Raw genomic sequence first — 21,100 nt, forward strand, 5'->3', positions numbered from 1 at the left:
AATATTTCCTGACAAAGCCACTAATTTGCTGTCAGTTAGTATTAAAAAAATTAAATCACTGTGTAGCCATGTCTACACTAGGGAGCTTACAGGGCACAGCTGTACCGATGCAGCGGTGTCGCTGTAAGATCGCTCGTGTAGCTGCTCTGTGCCGACAGGAGAGAGCTCTCTCATCAACATCATTAAATCACCCCCCAACAAGCGGCGGTATCTATGTCGGAGGGGAGAGCATTTCTGTCGGTGTCACTTATGTCACTCAGAGGGGTGTTTTTTCACACCCCTGAGCAATAGAAATTATACTGACAAAAGTGCTAGTGTAGACATAACAGATACCTACTTCTCCCCTAGTTAGATCAGGGAAGGTTAAGAACAGCCATACCAGGGACCAGCAGGCTTCATACAGGGTAGGGTAGTTAGCAGGATGGAAAACTATGGCCCAGCGCACTCCTGATGAATAAAGAACCCATGGCATTTTTGCAAGATTCAGGGTGTTAGTCTCATTGTCTTGGCAAAACCCCAACTGGGTAATTATAGTCTTCCATTCTATGGCTAAACCCTAACTTGGCTCTATCTACCTACCTTCCTACTCATCACTGCAGTATCTAAGTTCTAAGCACTTCCTGTGCTAAAGTCTTGCGTAGTGTTGCTGGGAAGTGCTGCTGCACTCCACCCAAAGCGCGATGCGTTTTAGTGGGAGGGAAAGTGGAGTGATGCGAAGTCTAAAGTCGGGGGAAGCTCTGTGTCGGCTGCCAGCAGCACCCTGGCCACCAGGGGGAAGGGGCCGCCAGCTCAGAATGCCCAGGGTGTGGAAAGTGATCCCTACGTGAATTGAATTCGGTGAAATATTTGATGCTTTGAAATGCCCTGTAGAAACCAGTTAATAACAATGGAGTAGTAACAGTATTAGACCCAGGAGTCTGCCTTGTGGCCTTATGTTTTCCTATCTGCACTGCCATGCGGGCAGGCCTCGGGGGCAGTCTCTCACTGCCAGGGAGACTCGACGCCATCCCTGCTGGCCTTTGAAGGGAGTCCCTCTCCACAGGACCGGCTCCAGGGTTTTTGCCGTCCCAAGCGGCGGGGGGGGGGAAAAGCCGCGATCGCAATTGCGATCGGCGGCACTCCGGCGGCAGCTCCACCGCGCCGCTTTCTTCTTCAGCGGGAATTCGGGGCAGGTGCTTCCCTCCGAGAGGGACCCGCCGCCGAACAGCCCGACGTGCCACCCCTTCCCCTTGGCCGCCCCAAGCACCTGCTTGCTGGGCTGGTGCCTGGAGCCGGCCCTGGTCCCACACAGCCTATTGCCTTGATTGCACGTCGCTCACTGAGATCTGCGCCTGGAGGAAGGGTCCCTCTCCACTCTCATTCTAGAGGAGGCAGGCTTGCCCCCTGAGCATTTGGTGAGCTGAGGACTCTGAATCTGAAGTCGTGGGGATGCTGAGTGTTAGCTGCTAGTAGCCTGGGCTCCAGGGGGAAGGGGCAGCCACCTCAGCATGCTCCAGGGATGTTCACGGAACAGGATCCCAGGGGCTGGAGTTTGTTTGCAAGGAAGATAAAGATAAAAGAGAATAAAACAATTCAAGTTGGGGGAGGAAGGAAGACCAGAATGAAATGGGGAGCAGATGGGGAGGAGGAAGGAAGCAGTGAGACAGGCATAGAGCCTTTGAGACCCAGGAGAAGAGAGGAAGGGGATGGAGAGGGAAGGGGAGAAGACAGAGGGAAGGGGGGAGGGAAAAGCAGAAAGAATTAATTGACAGAATACTAGTAGCCAAAACACATTGAAACCCTGTTATCTGCTCTTAGCTCCCGCCACCCCAGCGCTCACTTACTCCTCAGCCCCTCCCTCCCCCAGCTGTGCCCATGGCTAGCCAGCACTATTGCTTGCTCATTTTCATGAGCACCCAATTTGCTCCCAAGTGTGCAAAGACCCAAATCAAACAGAAGCTTAGTGGCAGACTCTGCCCAGGTCCAGTGTGTGCTGAGCACAGCAGGCATGTGCTCTGGTGCACACCCTGTCATGTTGGTTATATATACAGGACTCATGTAGTCTGTGATTCCATGTATTAAGTGGTGGCACAGACTCATGCTCCAGAATCTCAGCTATCATTTAAAAAAAAATCTAGCCCTCATGGTAGCAAGGGAAGCCTTCCAAAAGTGACCTGAATGTAATCAATGCAGGAATGTCTGCCTGAGTCTGCAGAGTGCCTGAAACAATAACTCTGTAGTGGAACTGCCCTCTGACGCTCAGTGGAGAATTAATTCTCAAACATAATGATGACAGTTTAAATGGCACCATTGCTGACTATTTCACTGTCAATCATTTCAAAAGTAACGTCCTTAGGCCACAACCCAAGTTGCCCTTTTCAACTGCCAGAGACTCAGCTTCCCTCTGACAGCTTCTATGGTGGTTGTGGTGTGTTGTTAATACACCAGTCGGTGGCACGCTGAGAACTGTACATGCAGAGGTAGTGTAATGAACAGGATTCAATATCCAGTGAAATACCAGTGTGGGAAGGGCTGTGCTAAGTGGGTTATTCACACTGAACACACTGATACCCTCCACTATTCAGTGTATCAAAAGTTGTTGCAGAGACTTCTCTCTGGGTGCTGAAGTAGCCACAGAAATTAGGCCTGGCCATGGGGTTTAGGCCAAGCTTGAAGTGGGATCTGTGGAGCTCTGGTTACTCATGGATAGGGCCCTACCAAATTGATGGTCCATTTTGGTCCATGTCTTGGTCATGGGATTTTAAAATCATAAATTTCATGATTTCAGCTATTTAAATCTGAAATTTCACGGTGTTGGAATTGTAGGGGTCCTGACCCAAAAAGGAGTTGGGGGTGGGGGGTTGCAGTACTGCTACCGGCAGCGGCGCTGCCTTGAGAGCTGGGCAGCTGGAGAACGTCAGCTGCTGGCCGGGACCCCAGCTCTGAAGGCAGAGCCATGACCAGCAGCAGCACAGAAGTAAGGATGGCATGGTGTGGTATTGCCACCCTTACGTCTGCACTGCTGCCGTCAGAGCTCTGCCCTCAGTCAGCAGCCACCACTCTCCAACTGCCCAGCTCTGAAGGTAGCAGCGCAGAAGTAAGGGTGGCATGGTATGGTATTGCCATCCTTGCGTCTGCACTGCTGCTGGCGGGGTACTGCCTTCAGAGCTGGGCACCTGGCCAACAGTCGCCGCCCTCTGGCTGCCCAGCTCTGAAGGCAGCACAGAAGTAAGGGTGGCAATACCACGACCCCCCAAAATAACTTTGTGATCCCCCTGCGACTTCCTTTTGGGTCAGGACCCCCAATTTGAGAAACGCTGGTCTCCCCCCTTGAAATCTATATAGTATAGGGTAAAAGCACACAAAAGACCAGATTTCATGGGGAAGACCAGATTTCACGGTCCGTGATACGTTTTTCATGACCGTGAATTTGGTAGGGCCCTTCTCAGAGCTCTATCCCACTCATGCCCTCATCTTCCAGTCAAACAGCTGCCATGCTTTAATGTTTTCCTCATCTCTTCTGCAGACGGGATCCACAGCGTGACAGCCCAGTGCGTCCTGCGTGTCATCGTCATCACAGAGGACATGCTGGCCAACAGCATCACTGTGCGGCTGGAGAACATGTGGCAGGAACGCTTCCTCTCGCCGCTGCTCACCAGCTTCCTGGAGGGCGTGGCTACTGTGTTGGCCACACCCAAGGAGGATGTCTTCATCTTCAACATCCAGAATGACACGGATGTGGGGGGCTCAGTGCTGAACGTCAGCTTCTCAGCGCTGGCTCCCCGCGGCGGCCACTTCTTCAGCTCGGAGGAGCTTCAGGAGCAGCTGTACATGAAGCGCATGACTCTGACCTCCATCTCCATGCTGGAGGTGCTGCCCTTCGATGACAACGTCTGCCTGCGGGAGCCATGCCAGAACTACATGAAGTGCATCTCCGTGCTCAAGTTCGACAGCTCGGCCCCCTTCATCGCCTCCCCGTCCACCCTCTTCCGGCCCATCCACCCCATCACAGGCCTGCGGTGCCGCTGCCCCCAGGGCTTCACCGGGGACTACTGTGAAACCGAGATCAACCTGTGCTACTCCAACCCCTGCCATAACGGGGGCATCTGCACCCGCAGAGAGGGTGGCTACACCTGCATCTGCCGCCAGCACTTCACAGGTAAGGGCCTGATCCCCGCTGAGGGGGAGGGGCACATTGTGTTGTGGGCATGGCTCTGCCAGGCCTGGCCATCAGTGGGGAAGAGGGTCTCTGTTATCCCAGGATAAAGAGACCTGCTTTCTGACGTGTCTTTGCCACACACCTTTCCAGCAGTAATAATCCTGGGTCTTCGCTCTGTAAAGGCACCAGAACAGGGCGGGTTGGTTACGGCTTTTGTATCCGAAACGACCCATTGCAGCAGCATGTCAGAGTCTCGTTGGGAACGGCTCACTAGAACCACAGGGGCAAACGCTGACTTGGTCAGCTTAACCCTTCGTCCTTCCAGAATGGGGACCCTGTGTGGGTCTGTCAGACCCTGTCTGCCTGGATGGACAATAGAGTCTAGGCAGAGACCTCCTCCCATACTGGGCAGTGCGTGGCACTGGGCTGAGCAACTCTGTCTGCCAGGCTGCTGCCCTCTCACCCCACAGAAGTCCCTGTGTTTCCATGGTGCTGTATGAAACAGGGTAAAGGAGAGTGGTATTAACATGGCCCTGAGCAGTCTCCTGGTTTCTTCCCATCCCCCTCGCTCCTGAGGAATCAGCTGCTAATGCTGCAGACTTAGTGGATTCTGCTGCTTTGAGTTTGTAAAAATGTCACCTGGCTTGTGTTTTGCTGGTTTAACCAGGACGGGAGGCACTAGGTACAAAATGCCATGGCCCTATGCCTGGCACCAGGCCTGACAAGGGAATCAATGCCACAGGAGCTCCCGGCTCTATGGAGCTGTTTGTAACAAGGCTGAAACCCTTTGACTAAAGCGAAATGCCTTGTCCTAGCCCGGTATGTCGGGAAGTGGGGATTTTGGGGTTACCCCATGGAGAGGGGACTCTCTCCTCTTCACTCAATCGCTTTCTCAGAACAACAGTTTCCCAGGGGCTGGGGAATGTGCATGGGGTGGGGAGGAAAGAGGCAGTTGTTTCTGCTCATCCTCCCATTTGCTCATGGCTGCAATGCCACAGATGTTCCAGGCTGGCAGACATGACACTCAGGTGCCTCCCACACATGGAATCCACCCTCAGCTTGGCAGTGGCTGGAGCTTTCCATCCTCAGCAGCCTCTTGTCCCTGACAAGTCAGAAAGTTTCATTTCACTCGGGGAAATCAAACTGCTAAGGAGCCTGCTCCTCTGAGCCATTGCTGCAGAGTGCACTGAGGGAGCAGTAGGGAGACTTGTGATGGAGGCTCCAGCCTCTGACGGTCACACAGATCTATCGCTCAGCTTCCGACGCGTCTCCCCAGCCAGTCAGTTTATCAGCATCTGGCAGAGCCACTCTGTGCATTTACGTCTCCTCCCCCAGCAGGTGGGAGGGCAGGGAGGGAGCCACTCTTAGGAGGGGGAGTAAGGCTGGCTGGTGCATGGCATATTCCACCGGGGGAAATGCGGAGACCGAGCATCGCTCCAGAACTGCCAGCACCCCCATTGCTTGGGAAGGAATGGAGAGGTTGGGTCGTGCCGTCCATCAGGGAAGGAGATTCTAATAAGGGTGTAGAGGCTGCTAGGCTGAAACGTGAATCTGTACCCCAGTGCCAGCCCCCAGGAGCATGAGGAACAGCTCGCACTGCAGGAGTGTGACCAGGACTGGGGAGCATTGGCAGAGCTGTGTGGGGCTAGGCCAGGCCTGGAAGAGTCGAGGTGCTGCAGGTCAGGAGTGAGGGGCATTGCAGAGCTGCGTGGGGATACTAGGACTGCAATAGATGGGGGTGCTCTTGGTCAGGACTGAGGGACATGGGGAGAGATGCAAGGACTGGACTGGCAGAGGCGTTGGCCTCCTAAACTAGCCCTGTGCTTGTGTGGAGAAGTGGGAAGGGAGCCTGTGGCTGCTGGTGGAGTGAGGATCTCATTTGCTGGCTCCCAGGTCTGTGGCTCCCCTCAGCTGGGAAGAATTGCTGTGAGGGATGGGGGGTAGCAGATGGCAGGGTTGTGAGCAGCTCCTGTGTTGGTGGTTACTGGTGAGATAAGCAAAGTCAATAGTAATTAACCCCCAGCATTTAAAGTGTGAACAGACATTAGCAGAGAGGTTAATGAGCTCATTTCCCTGTCATTTCCCACCATCTCCCCATCCCCCACAAGCAGCCGGGCAGGTAACAGGACCTAGTGCCGGGTAGTTCCCTGCTGGGCTCTGGAAGCCCCAAGGAGACAAAATGGGAAGAGGCAGCTTCCCCCCCCCCCTCTTCCCACCCCAGGTTCTCTCTGTCTGTCTAAGTGCTTCCATAGCCCTCATCACCTCGTTTCCCAATCCCTATCTCCCGCTCTGTCGCCTGAGCCCAGCTCTGAGCATCATCCCCTGGGCTGATCAAAGCCTTGTCAGGGCTGACCGACATGGGCAAGCATAACTCAGCCAGTGTGTGGGGAGAGGGAGTGTCAGCCTGCTGGGAGGGCCTGGCAGGTAGCCTGGGCCAGCCAGCACGTGTGTGCACACAGGGTGCATTGCCCTACCAGGGTGTGTGCAGCAGCCAGAAACTGCTGCAGATTGGGCCTTTGGATGTGAGCAGGGCCCTGTTAATGCCCAGGACTCTCACCCTCCTACTCCTAGCTCTGTTCCTTCTCCCTCATGCACAGGGTTCTCATGGGCTGTCTGTGGTCCATTGCTCTCTCCCTTTCCTCGCCAGGAGTGTGTCTCCAGCCTGGTTACACACTTTAATGGCCCCAATCACCTAGCAACAGCAGCCTCTAACGTGTGTGGGGTAACAGCACAGAGGCCAGGCCTTACCTAGAGCTGGGCTGCGGAGATACTGGGGCCTGGCAGGCAGAGGGCTCCCAGCATGCTGATCCCCTTGGAGTAATGAATTAGGGACTGCCCTGGATCGTTGTGCACTGGGAGGGATGCTGAGGTGGCCCTGGGTTTCTGTGCTCACTAGAATCAGGCTGCTCAGGGCCAGCTCTGGCTTTTTTGCCGCCCCAGGCAAAAAAGCCTCCGGCCGCCGCCCCCCCCCCCCCCCCGCGGGCTCTGCTTTCCCGCCGGGGGCAGGGCGCGGGGGGGGGGCGAGGGCGGCGAGCCCCGGCGGGGGTCCGCTCTCCCCCCGGCGGCCGGGGGCAGGGTGCCGGGGGGGAGAGGGCGGCGAGCCCCGGCGGGGGCTCCGCTCTCCCCCCGGCGGCCGGGAGCAGGGCGCGGGGGGGGGGCAGGGCGGCGAGCCCCGGCGGGGGCTCCGCTCTCCCCCCGGCGGCCGGGGGCAGGGCGCCGGAGGGGAGGGCGGCCGGAGCCCTGGGAGGAGGGCGGCGAGCCCCGGCGGGGGCTCGGCTCTTTCCCCCCCCCCCGCGGCCAGAGCGCCGGGGGCAGGGCGGCGAGCCCCGGCGGCCAGAGGGCGGCGAGCCCCGGCTGGGGCTCGGCTCTTCCCCCGGCGGCCAGAGGGCGGCGAGCCCCGGCTGGGGCTCGGCTCTCCCCCCGGCGGCGGGGGGGAGGGCGGCGAGCCCGGCTGTGGCCCCGCTCTCCCCGGCGGCCCGAGCGCCGCGCCGCCCCCCTCCAGGTGCCGCCCCAAGCACCAGCTTGGGTGCCTGGTGCCTGGAGCCGGCCCTGAGGCTGCTTACCCCACAGCATGTCACCAATGTGATGTAGCCCCATCCCATTCGAGGGCTGTTTGATTTGGCCGATATCTGTCACCAGGGGAGGCCTGTGCGATGGGCCCAGGCTAATTCTAGGCTGAACGTCAGCGCCCAGAAACAGATTCTGGGGACGGCCCTGGTTGTGCTCCTTCAGCACAAAGAGGGTGGGCTGGTGTTGGGAGGGAAGTGAATAGCTGTTGCACCTGAGTTCCCTGGAGATGAGACAGGTATGGGGCGGTACTCCAAAGGCAGTTCTGGGTGGGTGTGGGGGACACTTGCTGTTGGGTGGGGGAAGGGCCAGTGTAGTAGATACCACAGGAGAGACAGACCAAGAGGGGAGAGCAGAGAGTCCAGGACTGCAAGCCCTGGGCTCTGAGGAGCTCTGGAGCCTGCGACCACTTGAGGAAGAGGGGAAGAGGGTGAGGAGTTCCCAGCCCTCCAGTTGGGATGAATAAAACATGGCTGCTGCTTCCTTCCTTCCTTCCAGTGCCCCTCCACCCCCCCCCCCCCCCACAGTGCCGGCTCAGAGGAATACATTACTGATCCCATCAAAGGGAGGGAGGGTGCTTTCATTTCAGAGACAATGAAAAATGTCTCTGGTTCCCTTGGGTGCATGTCTGCCTCTTCCCAGATTTAAAGTGAAAGGAACTCCCCCTTTGATAGCTGCAGGGATCAGCCTTGATCTATGGTAGAAGGGAGACACAGGGCCGGGAAAGAGAGAACAGGAGGCTGATGCTGCAAACCTACAGCAGGCAGGGCAGGTGTTTGTGGGAATCCCCCGTCCTCGCAGCCACCGACAAGGGCTCCGGTTTGCAGTTGGCAACTCTGGGGGCTTAGACTGCAGAGACCAGGATGTGGGAATTCCCAAGGGTCATGTGGTGTCCGGCTCCACCCCTCTGGAAAGGCTGGGAGGTTCGTCCTGAGCTGAGGCACAGTGCAGGGACAGACGTTTCCAGATATCGTGTGGGGTCATTACAAACATAACCCAGCTGAAAGGGGTGGTGGCTAGCCTGGGGGCGGGCAACTAGAGACAGTGCTTTCCACCTCCAGTGCTCCCCTTCCAAGGGGGGCGGGGCCTCAGGTCATTGGGCCTGGCTGTTCCAGGGGTTGGAGGAAAGAGAGACAGAGCCCTTCACCGGCTGGCCAGCCGTAGCTGTAATTGTGGCCATGGCCTATGTGAAATGGGTGTGGGGTGCCAGTCTGGTTCCTGCAGGATCACACGGGCTGGTGCTAGTCACCCCCTATGGGAAAGCTCAGACCAGAGAGGCCCTGGAGAGTAAATTCCTCACCTCCTGGGGACAGAGTCCCTCCAGGGCAAGGCTGAGGCACACGGGCAGGGCAGCATGGGAGGGAAGCCTGCCCTACCACTCCCTGGCCTATGCCCACTCGGTGGGTAGATAAAGCTGGTGCTCTCCAACTTGGCACCCTGCACCAGTAGAGTCACAGGCCCAGCTCCTCCCAGGGGGTTAGGGTCCCAACTCCCACTGATGTCAGTGAAGCCTAAATATCTTTGGGGGTCTGGGCCAACGACTTCAGAGACCTTCCCTGGAGCTGTCCTGGGGCAACACTCTGGGGATTACAGGGTGTTTTCCCTATGGAGAAAGGGAGCCTGTCAACATTGGCCATCCCAGGGTCACTGAGAAAGAAGTTTCCTGTTGAAGAAAGGAGACCCAGCTTCCTCCATTAGCTATATTGTATAGCGTGCCGGTGAGATGCTCCGCCAGCAATGCTGCAGGACACGGCCATGAGGGTTTCTTCTTAGTGGAACTGATTAAATGAGTGCATGTGAAACCGAGGGACTGGAGTGCTGAGTACTCAGGAAAGGGTGGGCAGGAGCGGCTGAAGCATCCCAGTACTGCTCGGCTGATACACTTCATCCCCCGCTAGTCCAGCCCTCGGCTCTCCCCATACAGCTCTGCTGATGCCCCACAGTACTGACCACAGATCCTGCCCCCTCGTGCAGCAGGCCCCTTCCAGCCTCCCTGGGGCAGAGACTTCCAGTTCCGCAAGACTTGTGAGCTGATTTTCGTATGCAGCGAGGCTGAGAGAGTGGGACTTGTTGCATTGGTGACCTAAGCAAGCTTGTGAACTTCGGTCTGCAGGGCTACATGTGTAGTAAGAGCTTCAATAATTACGAGTTTGAAGGTGTTCTTGGCCATGCCATAAAGCCCTGTATGCGCTGCTAGCTAATGAGAGAGTATTGAAATAGACAGGGCTGCCCAGAGGATTCAGGGGGCCTGGGGCAAAGCAATTTCGGGGGCCCCTTCCATAAAAAAAAGTTGCAATACTATAGAATACTATATTATTGTGGGGGGCCCTGTGGGGCCCAGGGCAAATTGCCCCACTTGCCCCTCCCCCCCCCCCCCCCCCCCCCGGGCAGCCCTGGAAATAGAGAGGGATTCGTCCCTTCTAACCCTGGAATTTTATGGTTCTCCATTCCCTCTCCGGAGCCACAGGCAGCAGAGAGAAACCCCAGTGGAACTGACATTTCCTGCCTCAGTGACCATGGCAAAGAGTTCAGCTTGTCTGAATGATGGCGCAAGTGTGAACTTAGGGCCCTGCTGAAGTTCCAGCCATGGCCTTGAGTGGCAGGCAGCGCCACCCAGTGGCCATGCAGGCAAATGACAACAGTGCATTCGCTGTTGTAGCTGTGTCGGTCCCAGGATATTAGAGATAAGGTAGGTGAGGTAATGTCTTTTATTGGACCGACTTCTGTTGGTGAGAGAGACAAGCGTTTGAGCTTTGTGTAAGTGCAAAAGCTTGTCTCTTTCAGCAACAGAAGTTGGTCCAATAAAAGATATTACCACACCCACCTTGTTTTTCTAACAGCGTATGCACAACAGACCTCTACGTAACAGCACAGGAAGCAGAGATGGAAAAGACCCATTAGGTCTTGCAGCCTTTCTCCCCAAGGCCAACGCGGGATTGCTGCCCCAAGCCAGTGGTCCAAGAGAGAGAGGAGTTTACTCTCCAGAGTTAATGCAATCTCTGGCCTTTCTACTGGGCCTGCTGTCAAAAAGTTCATCGGATGGCACTTACAGTGGTGGTTTATAATGAATACCCCAGTCCATTAGCCTACTGGACTAAAGCCAGGCCCTGTGTCCCGTTACCTGGTTTCCTGGCTGTGGATTGGGTTCCCTGTGGATAACCCAGGTTCTGTTACTCTGGGGCACTAACCCCATTCCATCTCCTTGCTAGTCCCTTCATGGGAGCAGTAATGTGTGCCCTTTACTCCTCACACCGCTGCCAAGGCAACAGATTGAAATAAGGAAATGGGCTGGCTTCAGTCAGTGCCAGCAAAATCTGACTGTGTCGACTTGCGCCCCTGCTATTCCTGTCTTCCCTTGCAACTCCTCAGCCCTGGCCTGTGCTGCCCCCTTCTGCTCCAGTTGTGGGCCCACACGCTGTGCAGCCAATGCACCTCGGTCCACACCTTCAGCATCCCTGATACTCTAATTCTGGTCCCAGCAAAGCTCTACTCATGTACCGCAGCTCAGACCTGCAACCTCCCCTCATTACATTCTTGGGACTCCACCTAGCTCTGTCGATGTCCCTCACGTCTGACCTGCAACCTCCCTTTTATCCAGGCCCACTCCCCTCCGAGCAGAGACCCCGGGTAGCTTCTGGGTTGTGGACAAACCTCCTTTAAGGACTAGGCTGAGGACTGCAAACTCATTTCACTTATAGCTGTGAGCTCTGGAGGAGACAGCCACCATCAATGCTGCATCAGAGTGAAAAGCCAGAGAGGGCCGTTGTAGTGTCTTACTGGCCTTTACAAAGCATTTCCTTCTGCTTGGACCTCTTTGCTATGCAATATACTAACCTGTTAGTGCTTAGTGCCAGGATGTAGGACCCTGTTAGTTGGCAGCAGGGGCTTTGATGTGGGAATAGCTTTGGGAATCTCCATGCCGTAAGTGCCCATCTCACCCGGAGCAGAGAGGATCTCTAGTGGCTTCCAACTTGGGGGTAAGGTCAGAGCTGCTGGGTCCAACCATCAGCGAAGCCTGGCCAGGTGCCTGAAGGGATCAGGTCACATCCCTGCACTCGTGCTCCAAAGGGAAGTGCTTGCACTGAATGAACTCTGTGGAGTGAGGCACATATGGGGCCCAGCTCGCTGTGTCACTATCCCTGAGACTTTCTGCGTTAGGGGGTTGCCTCTGGCTGCCCTCCCCACACCTGCAACTGGATCACTCTGCTGTGCTGCGTCGTGATGACTTGGGTCTGGGCTCGTCATAGGAGGAACCCTCTGACCTGTCTCAGCCAGGCACCAAGTCTGTCCCATAAGAGGAAGATGGGAGGGTTTATGAGAGGCCCTCTGCAGTTGGGGATGAGAGGGCCAGATGCAAGCAGGCGCTGGGAGGCACTGTCTGGAGAGTCATCTCTCAGAGCTACTGGGAGGTGGGTCGTTGGTGAGCAGTACACGTCCCACTCCAGGCTGTTCCCCTCTCCCAGCCTATGGGGTTACAACTGGCACTGGCAGCAGTATTAGCAGCCCAGAAGGCAGATGCATTTCAGCTCAGGGGCAGAAGGACTGAAACCCCAAAGCGACCCCCTCCCCACTCGCAACCTCTGTGATCCCATTGGGCTGGAGAGCCAGTGCTCCAAATTCCAGAGCTCGGGGAGGTTAGAGGCTCACCCCGTGGCGATCAGAAAGGGTGAGGGACAGCCTTGTGCAGCTGGGGAACAGCTGCCTGCAGGCTCTGCTGCCCACACCGTACTGACCTCGCTGTGCCACTGTTCTCTGGACTGTCTGGATCCGGGGCAGGAAAGCCCCTCCAGGGACTGGAGGCAGCAGGCAAGGCTGGGAAACATCTCTTCCTTAGGGATGAGGCTTCGGCTGACAGCTGAGCTCTACGGCCAGGGTGACAAGCAAAGACCTGCCTTGTGCCTATGCTGGGATCTGAAGGGAGCTCTCTTTGCTCGGCGGGAATCCTCCTGCAGAGCTCAGCCTGTGCACCTTGCACCCACAGCTGTGCCCAGCTGCCTCAGGCCTAGCAATGGGAGACACTTAGTCTCAGGGTGATGGGGCTGGGCACCACTGAGATGGTGCCTCCTGGGACACGTGGGGACCTTTAGGTTTCGCCCTGGTATGTGAATTATGCCCCTCCACTAAGGAGTGAGAACAGACAGAGCTGCAGGTCCATCATACTCCTGCAGGGGGCAGTGTTACAGCCCTATGGGGCAGGTAAATCCTGCCACCCAGAGTGCACTGGCCGTCCTTGGGCCATGTGTGTCCCGGAGCCACAGGCAGCGTCTCTCACACACACGGTCTCTCAGTGCGGCAGGGCAGGACTGGCCAGCACCAGGGACACTGGGGAGCAGGGAACTGGCACCGAGGCTGATGGGCCCGATGCTCGGTGACTCACAGTCAGGGAGGATATTTGGCCAGCTCTCAGCCTTTTGCTAGGGGGACTCTTTACAGGGCCTGGGAAGGGCAAGGTGCCCCGGCCCACGCCCACCCTGGTGCTTGGGGAATGGAACTGGGGTGGCCGTGGGCTGCTGTCAGATGCTCGTGCACCTATGGGGAAGGGAGACCCGTTCAGCTGGCCTCCAGCCTGGCTGATTCCTGTCCAGGCAACTTGGGGGCAGTGACCTCTGTCCCTTACTGCTGGGAGCCCCCCAGTTCTGCTCCAGGTTGTGTCCTGAGCCCCTTGTTCCATTCTCGTCCCCAACAGGTGACAACTGTGAGGTGGACAGCCGCTCGGGGCGCTGCCTCCCCGGCGTGTGCCGGAACGGCGGCACCTGCACCAACTCTGCGGATGGCGGCTTCCAATGCCAGTGCCCCTCCGGGGGCTTTGAGAAGCCCTACTGCGAAGTCTCCACACGCTCCTTCCCCCCCAAGTCCTTCGTCATGTTCCGGGGGCTGCGCCAGAGGTTCCACCTCACCCTCTCCCTCTCGTAAGTCCTGCTCTTCCTTTTACATGGGTGTACTTCCCCTCCAGGGGGGTGGCGTGGGTGCCCAGGGCCCTGCCAAAGCATCTGGGACCCACCCAGCCAAGGACTCTCCCAGCCCAGGGCCCTGCTGAAGCACTGGGGGGGGGGGGGAAGGGAAGTTCGTCAATTTATCCCGAGGCTCCTGTGAAGTGCCTAGGGCCCACCAACTATGGGCACACTCCTGGGCCCACCTGTCCAGTGAATTGCTGAAGTGCCCAGAGCCCTCCCCACTGAAATGCCTTGGTTCTGCCCAGCCCCGGGGCCTATGAAACATTCCCATTGCACTCTGTAAAGCCTCACTCCCGGGATTTGCAGGGAAAAGCTCTCTCCAGATATTGCATTCAGCCCCCCCCCCTCCCCCCGCCTCTCAGCTCCTCTTTGGAGCCCTGCTGGTAGAGCTGCATGGGGTAAATACACCCTGGAAAGTATTGTCCCTGGGGATTCCTAGCTGGTTCCCGCTGAAAGGGGGTGAAACGGCTGGATCGGTTACTCCCTTGTGACTCTCTAAGGGGCACTGTTCCCTCTGCACTCCCGTGAGCCACACCCAGGATCTGTGCTCTGCTCTCCGTGTCAGGTTCGCTACCCTGGAGCGCAGCGGCCTCTTGCTCTACAATGGGCGCCTGAATGAGAAGCATGACTTCCTGGCCGTGGAAATCATTGATGGGCAGGTTCAGCTGAAATACTCCACAGGTGCGTGTGCCCGGATCCTGTGGCTATAGCAGCAACTTGCATACGGGCACGAGAGCTTCTCAGCGTGTGTGTGTGAGGGTGGAAGAGAGGGTGTGTGTGCACAGGGGTATGGCTATGAGAGAGGGAATGCACACCCGTGTGTGGTGTGTGTGGGTGTGTGGGTGGCATCCATCTGAGGTGGCAGGAGGTGTGAGCGCAGAGGTGTGTGTGTTTGCATAGGATTGTGTGTATGTAGGAGTGTATGTTGGGGATGTGAGTGTGTATGCATGCATAGGAGTGCGTGTGTGTGTGTGCGTGTGTTATTGCCATCGAAGGCAATGTGTGTGTGTGTGTACGTGCATGTGTTATCGCCATCGAAGGCAGTGTGTGTGTGTGTGTGCGTGTGTTATCGCCATTGAAGGCAGTGTGTGCGTGTGTGTGTGTGTGTGTATTATCGCCATCGAAGGCAGTGTGTGTGTGTGTGTGTGCACACATAGGTGTTTAGGGGGCTAAAGGTCACTTACATTCCAATCAGATGAAATCTGAAAGGCCCGTGAAAGCCCAGTTTTGCTGCTGTGCTCTCTGGATAAAGGGCTCGGCTCCGTGAGGAGGAAACCGCGCTCTACTTTAAAATTGATGCCTAACATAGACAAAATAACATACAGCCCAGAAGCCCTTATTTCTGAGCAGTGGTTTAAAGCCAGCTCAACACCCTGCATGCCAAGATACCCAACCCCGTTCCTTTTCATGGCTTTCAGCAGGCGCAGTAAAACACTTCCCAAGCAATTCAAGCTCAGCAAAACCAATCAGCTGCAAATCAGCTAATGCACCATTACCAAAGGAAACGGCTCTCACCTGTGTGGCTGTAATAATCTCTGGACGGTGACCTCAGCTGCTGGCAGGCCGCTCGCTCTCCCAGTGGTAATGCAAGTGCAGCAGCTCTAGTGCCACTTACGTCTTAGTGGTAGAAGAATGCCAGGGAAGCTTGATAGGGTCAGGCTTGTGGGTCGGGGTTAGATGTATGATGGGCTGCGAGTGTCTGTCGTGAGCAGACAGGGGTCTGTACGAACAGGGGATGGGAGATCAGCTGGGCTGCTAGACTCCTCTTTTGCCTCTGTTCTGGGTGACTGTGCTTCAGGTCTATTCAGGCACATCTTTTCTACCTGCTCACTTCCTGCAGGGGTCAGGGCAGGCATGTTGTCTGCCCCTTCCTGGGGTGTCATTATGTATCCTCTCAGGCACAGCTCCCCGATGCTGTTCGTCTGCTCACTAAATGGCTGAGTCCTTAGCTCTCTGGCTTAGCTGCCTGAGAGTGCAGAGCAAGCTCATCCCTTCCTCATTTCGGTATCCAGCCAGCCTCTCTCTGTAGTGCCCGTCGTTAGGTAGCAGGGGCTTCCTTCCTCTCCTAAAAATAACAGAGAGCTCATCAGTAACGTCACTGCCTCCAAGTGACCTGTCTGTGCGTCAGCTCTTTTCATGAGGGCCGCTTAGTGGGAAGAAGGCCAACAGTGAGAACGTTGGGAAGAAGATCAATGTGAAGGTTGGTTTCTTTGCTTGGGGTCCTGCCAGAGAAATACCAAAGCAAACACATTTGTCATTCATGTGAATCAAAGAACAACACTCAACTCTGTGACCAGGGAGGCAGTGGCCCAGCCTGTTATGCACTGATACATGCAGGGTGACATTTGTGTCTCTGATCCATCTTCTAGGAGGGGATGTTGAAAACATTCAGCCAACAACTTGGGGTTAGTGAATGTAACCTCTTTTGATGAACAGTTGGCGAAGGTTCAGAGAAGAGCCATGAGAATGATTAAAGGGTTGAAAACATGCATTCTAGGGAAAGATTAATCTCCTCAAGTCTATTTCGCTAAACAAAGAGAAGGTTAAGGGGTGACTTGATCACAGTCTAGCAGTACCTATGTGGAGAACAGAAATGTGATAACAGAGGGCTCTTCAATCTAGCAGACAAGGTATAACAAGCTCCAGTGGCTGGAAGCTGAAGCTAGACAAGTTCAGACTAGAAACAAGGCACAGTTTTTAACAGTGAGGGGAATTAATCATTGGAACAACTTACTAAAGGTTGAGGTGGATTCCCCATCACTGGAAATGTTTAAATCAAGATGGGATGTTTTTCTGGAAGATCTTCTCTACTTCAAGCACAGCTATTGGACATGAAGCAGGAATTAATTCAGGGAAGTCCTGTGACCTATGGTATGCAGGAGATCAGATTAGATGGATCCCTTCTGGCCTAAAATCTATGACTCTCTGTTGTTCCTACAGGTGCGGGTGGGTGTGTACACTGGTGTGTTAGTGTGTGTCTCCATCAGTGTGTGTGTGTGTGTGTCAATGACATGGTGTGCAAGGAGGGTGTTTGGGTGCATGGGGGACTGTTTGCAGGGAATGAGTGTGGCCCTGTGGATGCATAACTCACACCCTCGTCGCTGCACTGCTCCCTCCTGCCTGACCACGTCTGTCTGACTGACCGTGTGTAACAGCGTCGTGCTTTGCAGGTGAGTCGAGCACCCTGGTGACCCCATACCTGCCGGGGGGTGTGAGTGATGGGCAGTGGCATACAGTGCAGCTCCGCTACTACAACAAGGTACGTGCCACCTTTTGTTTTCTCTCCCTGGGATTATCCTGTTTGTCCCACTGGCTGCAAGTCTGGAATTGGTGAGCTGCAATCACTGAGCGGGCTTCCCCTGCAGGCACATTTTGGGGGAGCTGAGCAGTGCTGAGGGGCTGGGGATCTCCAGGCTGGATGTCCGGGACAGGAGACCCTCAGTTCGTTAGGGAGGTCCCTGCTGTCCTGCCTTCCAAGCCCTGATTCAGCTTTCCAGTTCTGATTCTCCTAGCCAGGAGACCTGTCTTCTCGCCTTCTTTGTCCCACCGATAGGCCTCGTCGCCAATGGGAGTTGGGTCTCATTTTTCTATCGTTGTGAAAGTAGAAGGGATGCAAGGCTAGGAGGCCACCCAGAGAGACCTGCAGATCTGAGGCACATTTGTGCCGTGCACATGGTGTGTCTCCTTGTGCTGAAGGAGCCGGCGCTGAGGGAAACCCCCTACTAACTCCTTGTTTTTTTGGTTTCAGCCCAAGATTGGCTCCCTGGGGGTGGTGCAGGGGCCTTCCAAAGACAAGGTGGCCATCCTGATGGTGGACGAATGCGATGCATCGGTGGCACTGCAGTTCGGCAGTGAGATTGGCAACTACTCCTGCGCAGCAGAGGGCACGCAGTCCAGCTCCAAGAAGTGAGTGTCCCGAGGGCCTGCTGCTCACTGCAGGGGGGTGAGGGATTTAGGAACAGGGATAACCAGACTAAAAGGGAGCTCTGAGCTCCCCAAGTCCTGGTAGGAAGGAGCCTACACTGCTCCCACTCAGCGTATACTCCACTTGACCTGGGAAAGCTGGGGTGCCATGGAGCCAGAAGTCCCCCACAGTCCTGGTTGTCTCTGGTCTGTCCCACATCCTGCATGCCTGGCTGGCAGGACAGTGTCAAAGGCCTGGCATTAATGCATGATGATATTGCCACAGAGCCTGAGCATGGAGCTTCCGCCTCTTTCCCCTGGCTACGGGACCCAGGATGGGGCCTCAGTTATTGTTCCCATCCCCAGCAGGTTGTAACAGCCTGCTGCTGCACTGAGGGGAACGGACCAGTGTAGTGCTCTGTGGGGCCTGGATCTCTGCACAAATGCCTCTTACAGGCCTCTTCTCACAGGTCCCTCGACCTCACAGGGCCCCTGCTCCTCGGAGGGGTCCCCAATCTGCCTGAGAACTTCCCAGTGGCCCACAGGGACTTTGTGGGGTGCATGAGAGACCTGTACATCGACAGCAAACGGCTCGACCTGGCTACCTACATTGCAAACAATGGGACCTCTGCAGGTAACAGGAGTGTGTGGCACCTCTGCTCTGTACCAAGGCCCAGGGGCTGCATGTCCTCCCTGCTCCCCACTGTCTCCCCAAAACGGAGCTACCAAAAGTTGCTGGGCTGACAGCCCAGGACCCAGAATCCTCTGTCCATAGACAGGGCTGCCCAGGCTCTAATAACAACAGCACAGGTAGCAATTAGCACCAGCTTCCTCACAGGACCCCGACTCTTTCCAGGAAAAAGAGAGAAACTCGGACTCCAGAGCCCATTCAGTCTAGGAGCGCAGGGCCTGCCAGTGGTGCTGGTGTTCTTTGCGAAGTAGACGCCTCTGCTCTGCACAAGGACCTGGACAGACAGCAGCTTATTTCACATCTCATTGGATAGTCCAGACCTGGGCCAGATTCCAGCCAGGATCCTAGCAGTGAAAGACTCCTTATCCACGAATAGCCCCTGTTCTCATCCCCAAATAGCGCTTCGCCATGCTGCACCATCCAGGAGCTTTACATCTGGTAGCACATATGGGGAATGCAAAGCCAGCCTGTCCCTCGGGGGGTGATTCCCTGGCAAAAGTCACTCTAGCTCTGTGCTGCCTTTTCACACAATAAGGGGCCCTTGTTCCTGGGCAGGAGGGCAGAGCACGGTGGCTGTGTACTGACCGGGGCGTAGAGATCTTAGCCGCGGCTTCCACCTTTGGTCGCTCTGAGGAGCTGCTGAGATTTCTCCCCCATCTCAATGTTCAAGGTGCTGGGAGGGGAAGGTCAGTGCTGAGCCATTGCAAGTAACAGTCCCCTCCTCTGTTTCTGCCTTGGCCACGTGTCTGCAATATCCCCAGGATGCCACGCCAAGCACACCTTCTGCGATTCCAACCCCTGCAAGAACGGTGGCACCTGCTCAGTGGGCTGGGGAACCTTCTCCTGTGAGTGCCTTGTGGGCTTCGGGGGCAAGGACTGCAGGCATGGTGAGTGAGCCCTGCGGAGAGGCAGGCTGGGGGCGCGCCAGGGACGTGTTGGTCTGAAACTGTCCCTGAACATTCTGGTGAGAAGGAGCCAGTGGTGCTGAAGGCCCTGCATGGTCTTATCCATGCGACAGTGGGATTCGCTCCCACAGGAGTTCCCCGCCGGGGCCCTGCGGTGTGTGGTGTCACCAGCATTCGTGCTTTATTTCCCAGAAGGGAAGTGGCCAGTTGCCCTGGCAACGGGTGCAGTAGAGATTGGAGAAATAAATACATAACTCCACTGAGAGGCTGGTGCCTCCCGGGGATGGCAGTACATGGAGCTCCCTGCCCCTCTTTGGCAAGAGGCACAGCTGGGCTCTGGTCTGCTCAGACCCTGCAAACACTGAGCCATCTAGTCTCCCTTGCCAAATGAAGTGTGAGTGAAGGCCCTGGGTGGGAATCAATGCTCCCCACATTGCTCCAAACCTCCACAGGCCTCATGCTCCTGCTTTCCCTTCCAGCCATGCACCATGCTCACTATTTCCATGGCAACAGCATCCTTTCCTGGGACTTCAAGAATGAGGTGAAGATCTCCATGCCCTGGTACATGGGGCTGGCATTCCGGACACGCAAGCTGGACGGGGTGCTGCTTCAGGCTCATGCCGGCCAGTACACCACCATCCTCTGCCAGGTACTGCCACTGCAGCCACAAATGCAGCGTGGGCAGCAGGGCCTTCCATCCTCTCCTCCCAGCTCTGAGAGGAAAGCCTGCTCACTGAATACAGAGGGAACCTGCCACTTGGTAGCTCCATGCATGGGGCCAGGAGCAGCTACTGCAGCTTGGGTTTGTCAGAGCCAGGTCCCTGTGACTTACCCTCCAGTCTAATGCAGCAGCAGGGCTGACACGCTATGTGCCACAGCAGATTCCTGGCTGGTGCAGAGCTGGGAAGTCTCTCAGGCGGGCTCCTGGCTGAGCTGGGGACCCATCCCCATGTTCAAAGCACAGGTGAGGAGTAGTGGGGAGGAAGGGGAGTAACCTGAGCTGGCTTGGGCCTTGCTCACCACTTCTGTCGCTGGCTCCCCTTCTCCTCAGCTGGACTCCGGCATGCTCTCCTTCGCGGTGAGTAGAGGCTCTGGGCACACCACCAAGCTCCTCCTGGACCAGATGCACCTGAGCGACGGGAAGTGGCACGACCTCCAGCTGGAGCTGCGAGATGTTCGCAGTGGGCGCGACGTGCGCTATATCATCACTGTCAACCTGGACTTTGGGCTCTACCAGGTCTGTAGCCTCACATCCCCAGCCATTGGGATCACTCGGGGGGGCTGGGGAGCAGAGTGTGAGGGCTGGGGTCCTGGCTGTGAGATCTGTAATCTCTGACTCCGTCTGTCTGTCTGTGCATTGCTAATATGCCTCTCACTGGCCTTGGGGGTAGCTGGGCATGTACATCTCCATGTACCTGACTAGATCTCTTTACAGTAGGGTTGTGTGGAGCAGGAAGGGAGTCCGGTGACCTGCAGACCCAGGTTTGGGGTCTAGGGATGACTGTGTGAAGCTCCTGTTTATTGGCCTCTTTTTGCAGGACACAGTGGTTGTTGGAAATGAGCTGCATGGGCTGAAGGTGAAGCATCTTCACATTGGGGGGATCCCAGGGTCTGGCGAGGTGCAGAGTGGTCTGAAGGGCTGCATACAGGTGAGTGCTCAGTTCCAGCAGCCTCCCACACTGGGCGGTGTTCAGAGGTGGGAAATTAGAGTCTCCAGACCTAGCTGCAGAGGCTGCTCCCAGAGCCCGTTCCAGATGCGCACAGGATCCAGTCCAGGGCCCTCCGCTCCCAGAGGCTGCACCCAGAGCCCCTGTGGACATATGCTTCAGACTTGAGCACTCTGCGTGGAGGGCCCTGGAAGAATGGAAGGTGACCACTGGGTGGAGCAGCAGGATGTGAGCAGCAGGGAAGGGGAATTGATGGGAACAGCCTGGCAATGTTT

At 56.3% G+C, this 21,100-nt stretch overlaps 1 protein-coding gene across 1 annotated transcript in view; it reads left to right on the forward strand.

The window, feature by feature from the left end:
- The window catches only part of CELSR3 (cadherin EGF LAG seven-pass G-type receptor 3), a 67,280-nt gene that overhangs the window by 18,083 nt on the left and 28,097 nt on the right, over window positions 1-21,100 (forward strand). The window contains exons 2-11 of the mRNA XM_065408472.1: window positions 3,506-4,138; window positions 13,392-13,614; window positions 14,225-14,340; window positions 16,830-16,918; window positions 17,408-17,565; window positions 18,033-18,196; window positions 19,015-19,140; window positions 19,638-19,807; window positions 20,210-20,395; window positions 20,697-20,807. Of these exons, the coding sequence (XP_065264544.1) occupies window positions 3,506-4,138; window positions 13,392-13,614; window positions 14,225-14,340; window positions 16,830-16,918; window positions 17,408-17,565; window positions 18,033-18,196; window positions 19,015-19,140; window positions 19,638-19,807; window positions 20,210-20,395; window positions 20,697-20,807 (1,976 nt within the window). The remainder of the gene's footprint in view (window positions 1-3,505; window positions 4,139-13,391; window positions 13,615-14,224; window positions 14,341-16,829; window positions 16,919-17,407; window positions 17,566-18,032; window positions 18,197-19,014; window positions 19,141-19,637; window positions 19,808-20,209; window positions 20,396-20,696; window positions 20,808-21,100) is intronic.

Source organism: Emys orbicularis, chromosome 7 (genome assembly GCF_028017835.1).
Source record: "Emys orbicularis isolate rEmyOrb1 chromosome 7, rEmyOrb1.hap1, whole genome shotgun sequence".
Taxonomy (NCBI): Eukaryota; Metazoa; Chordata; order Testudines; family Emydidae; genus Emys; species Emys orbicularis.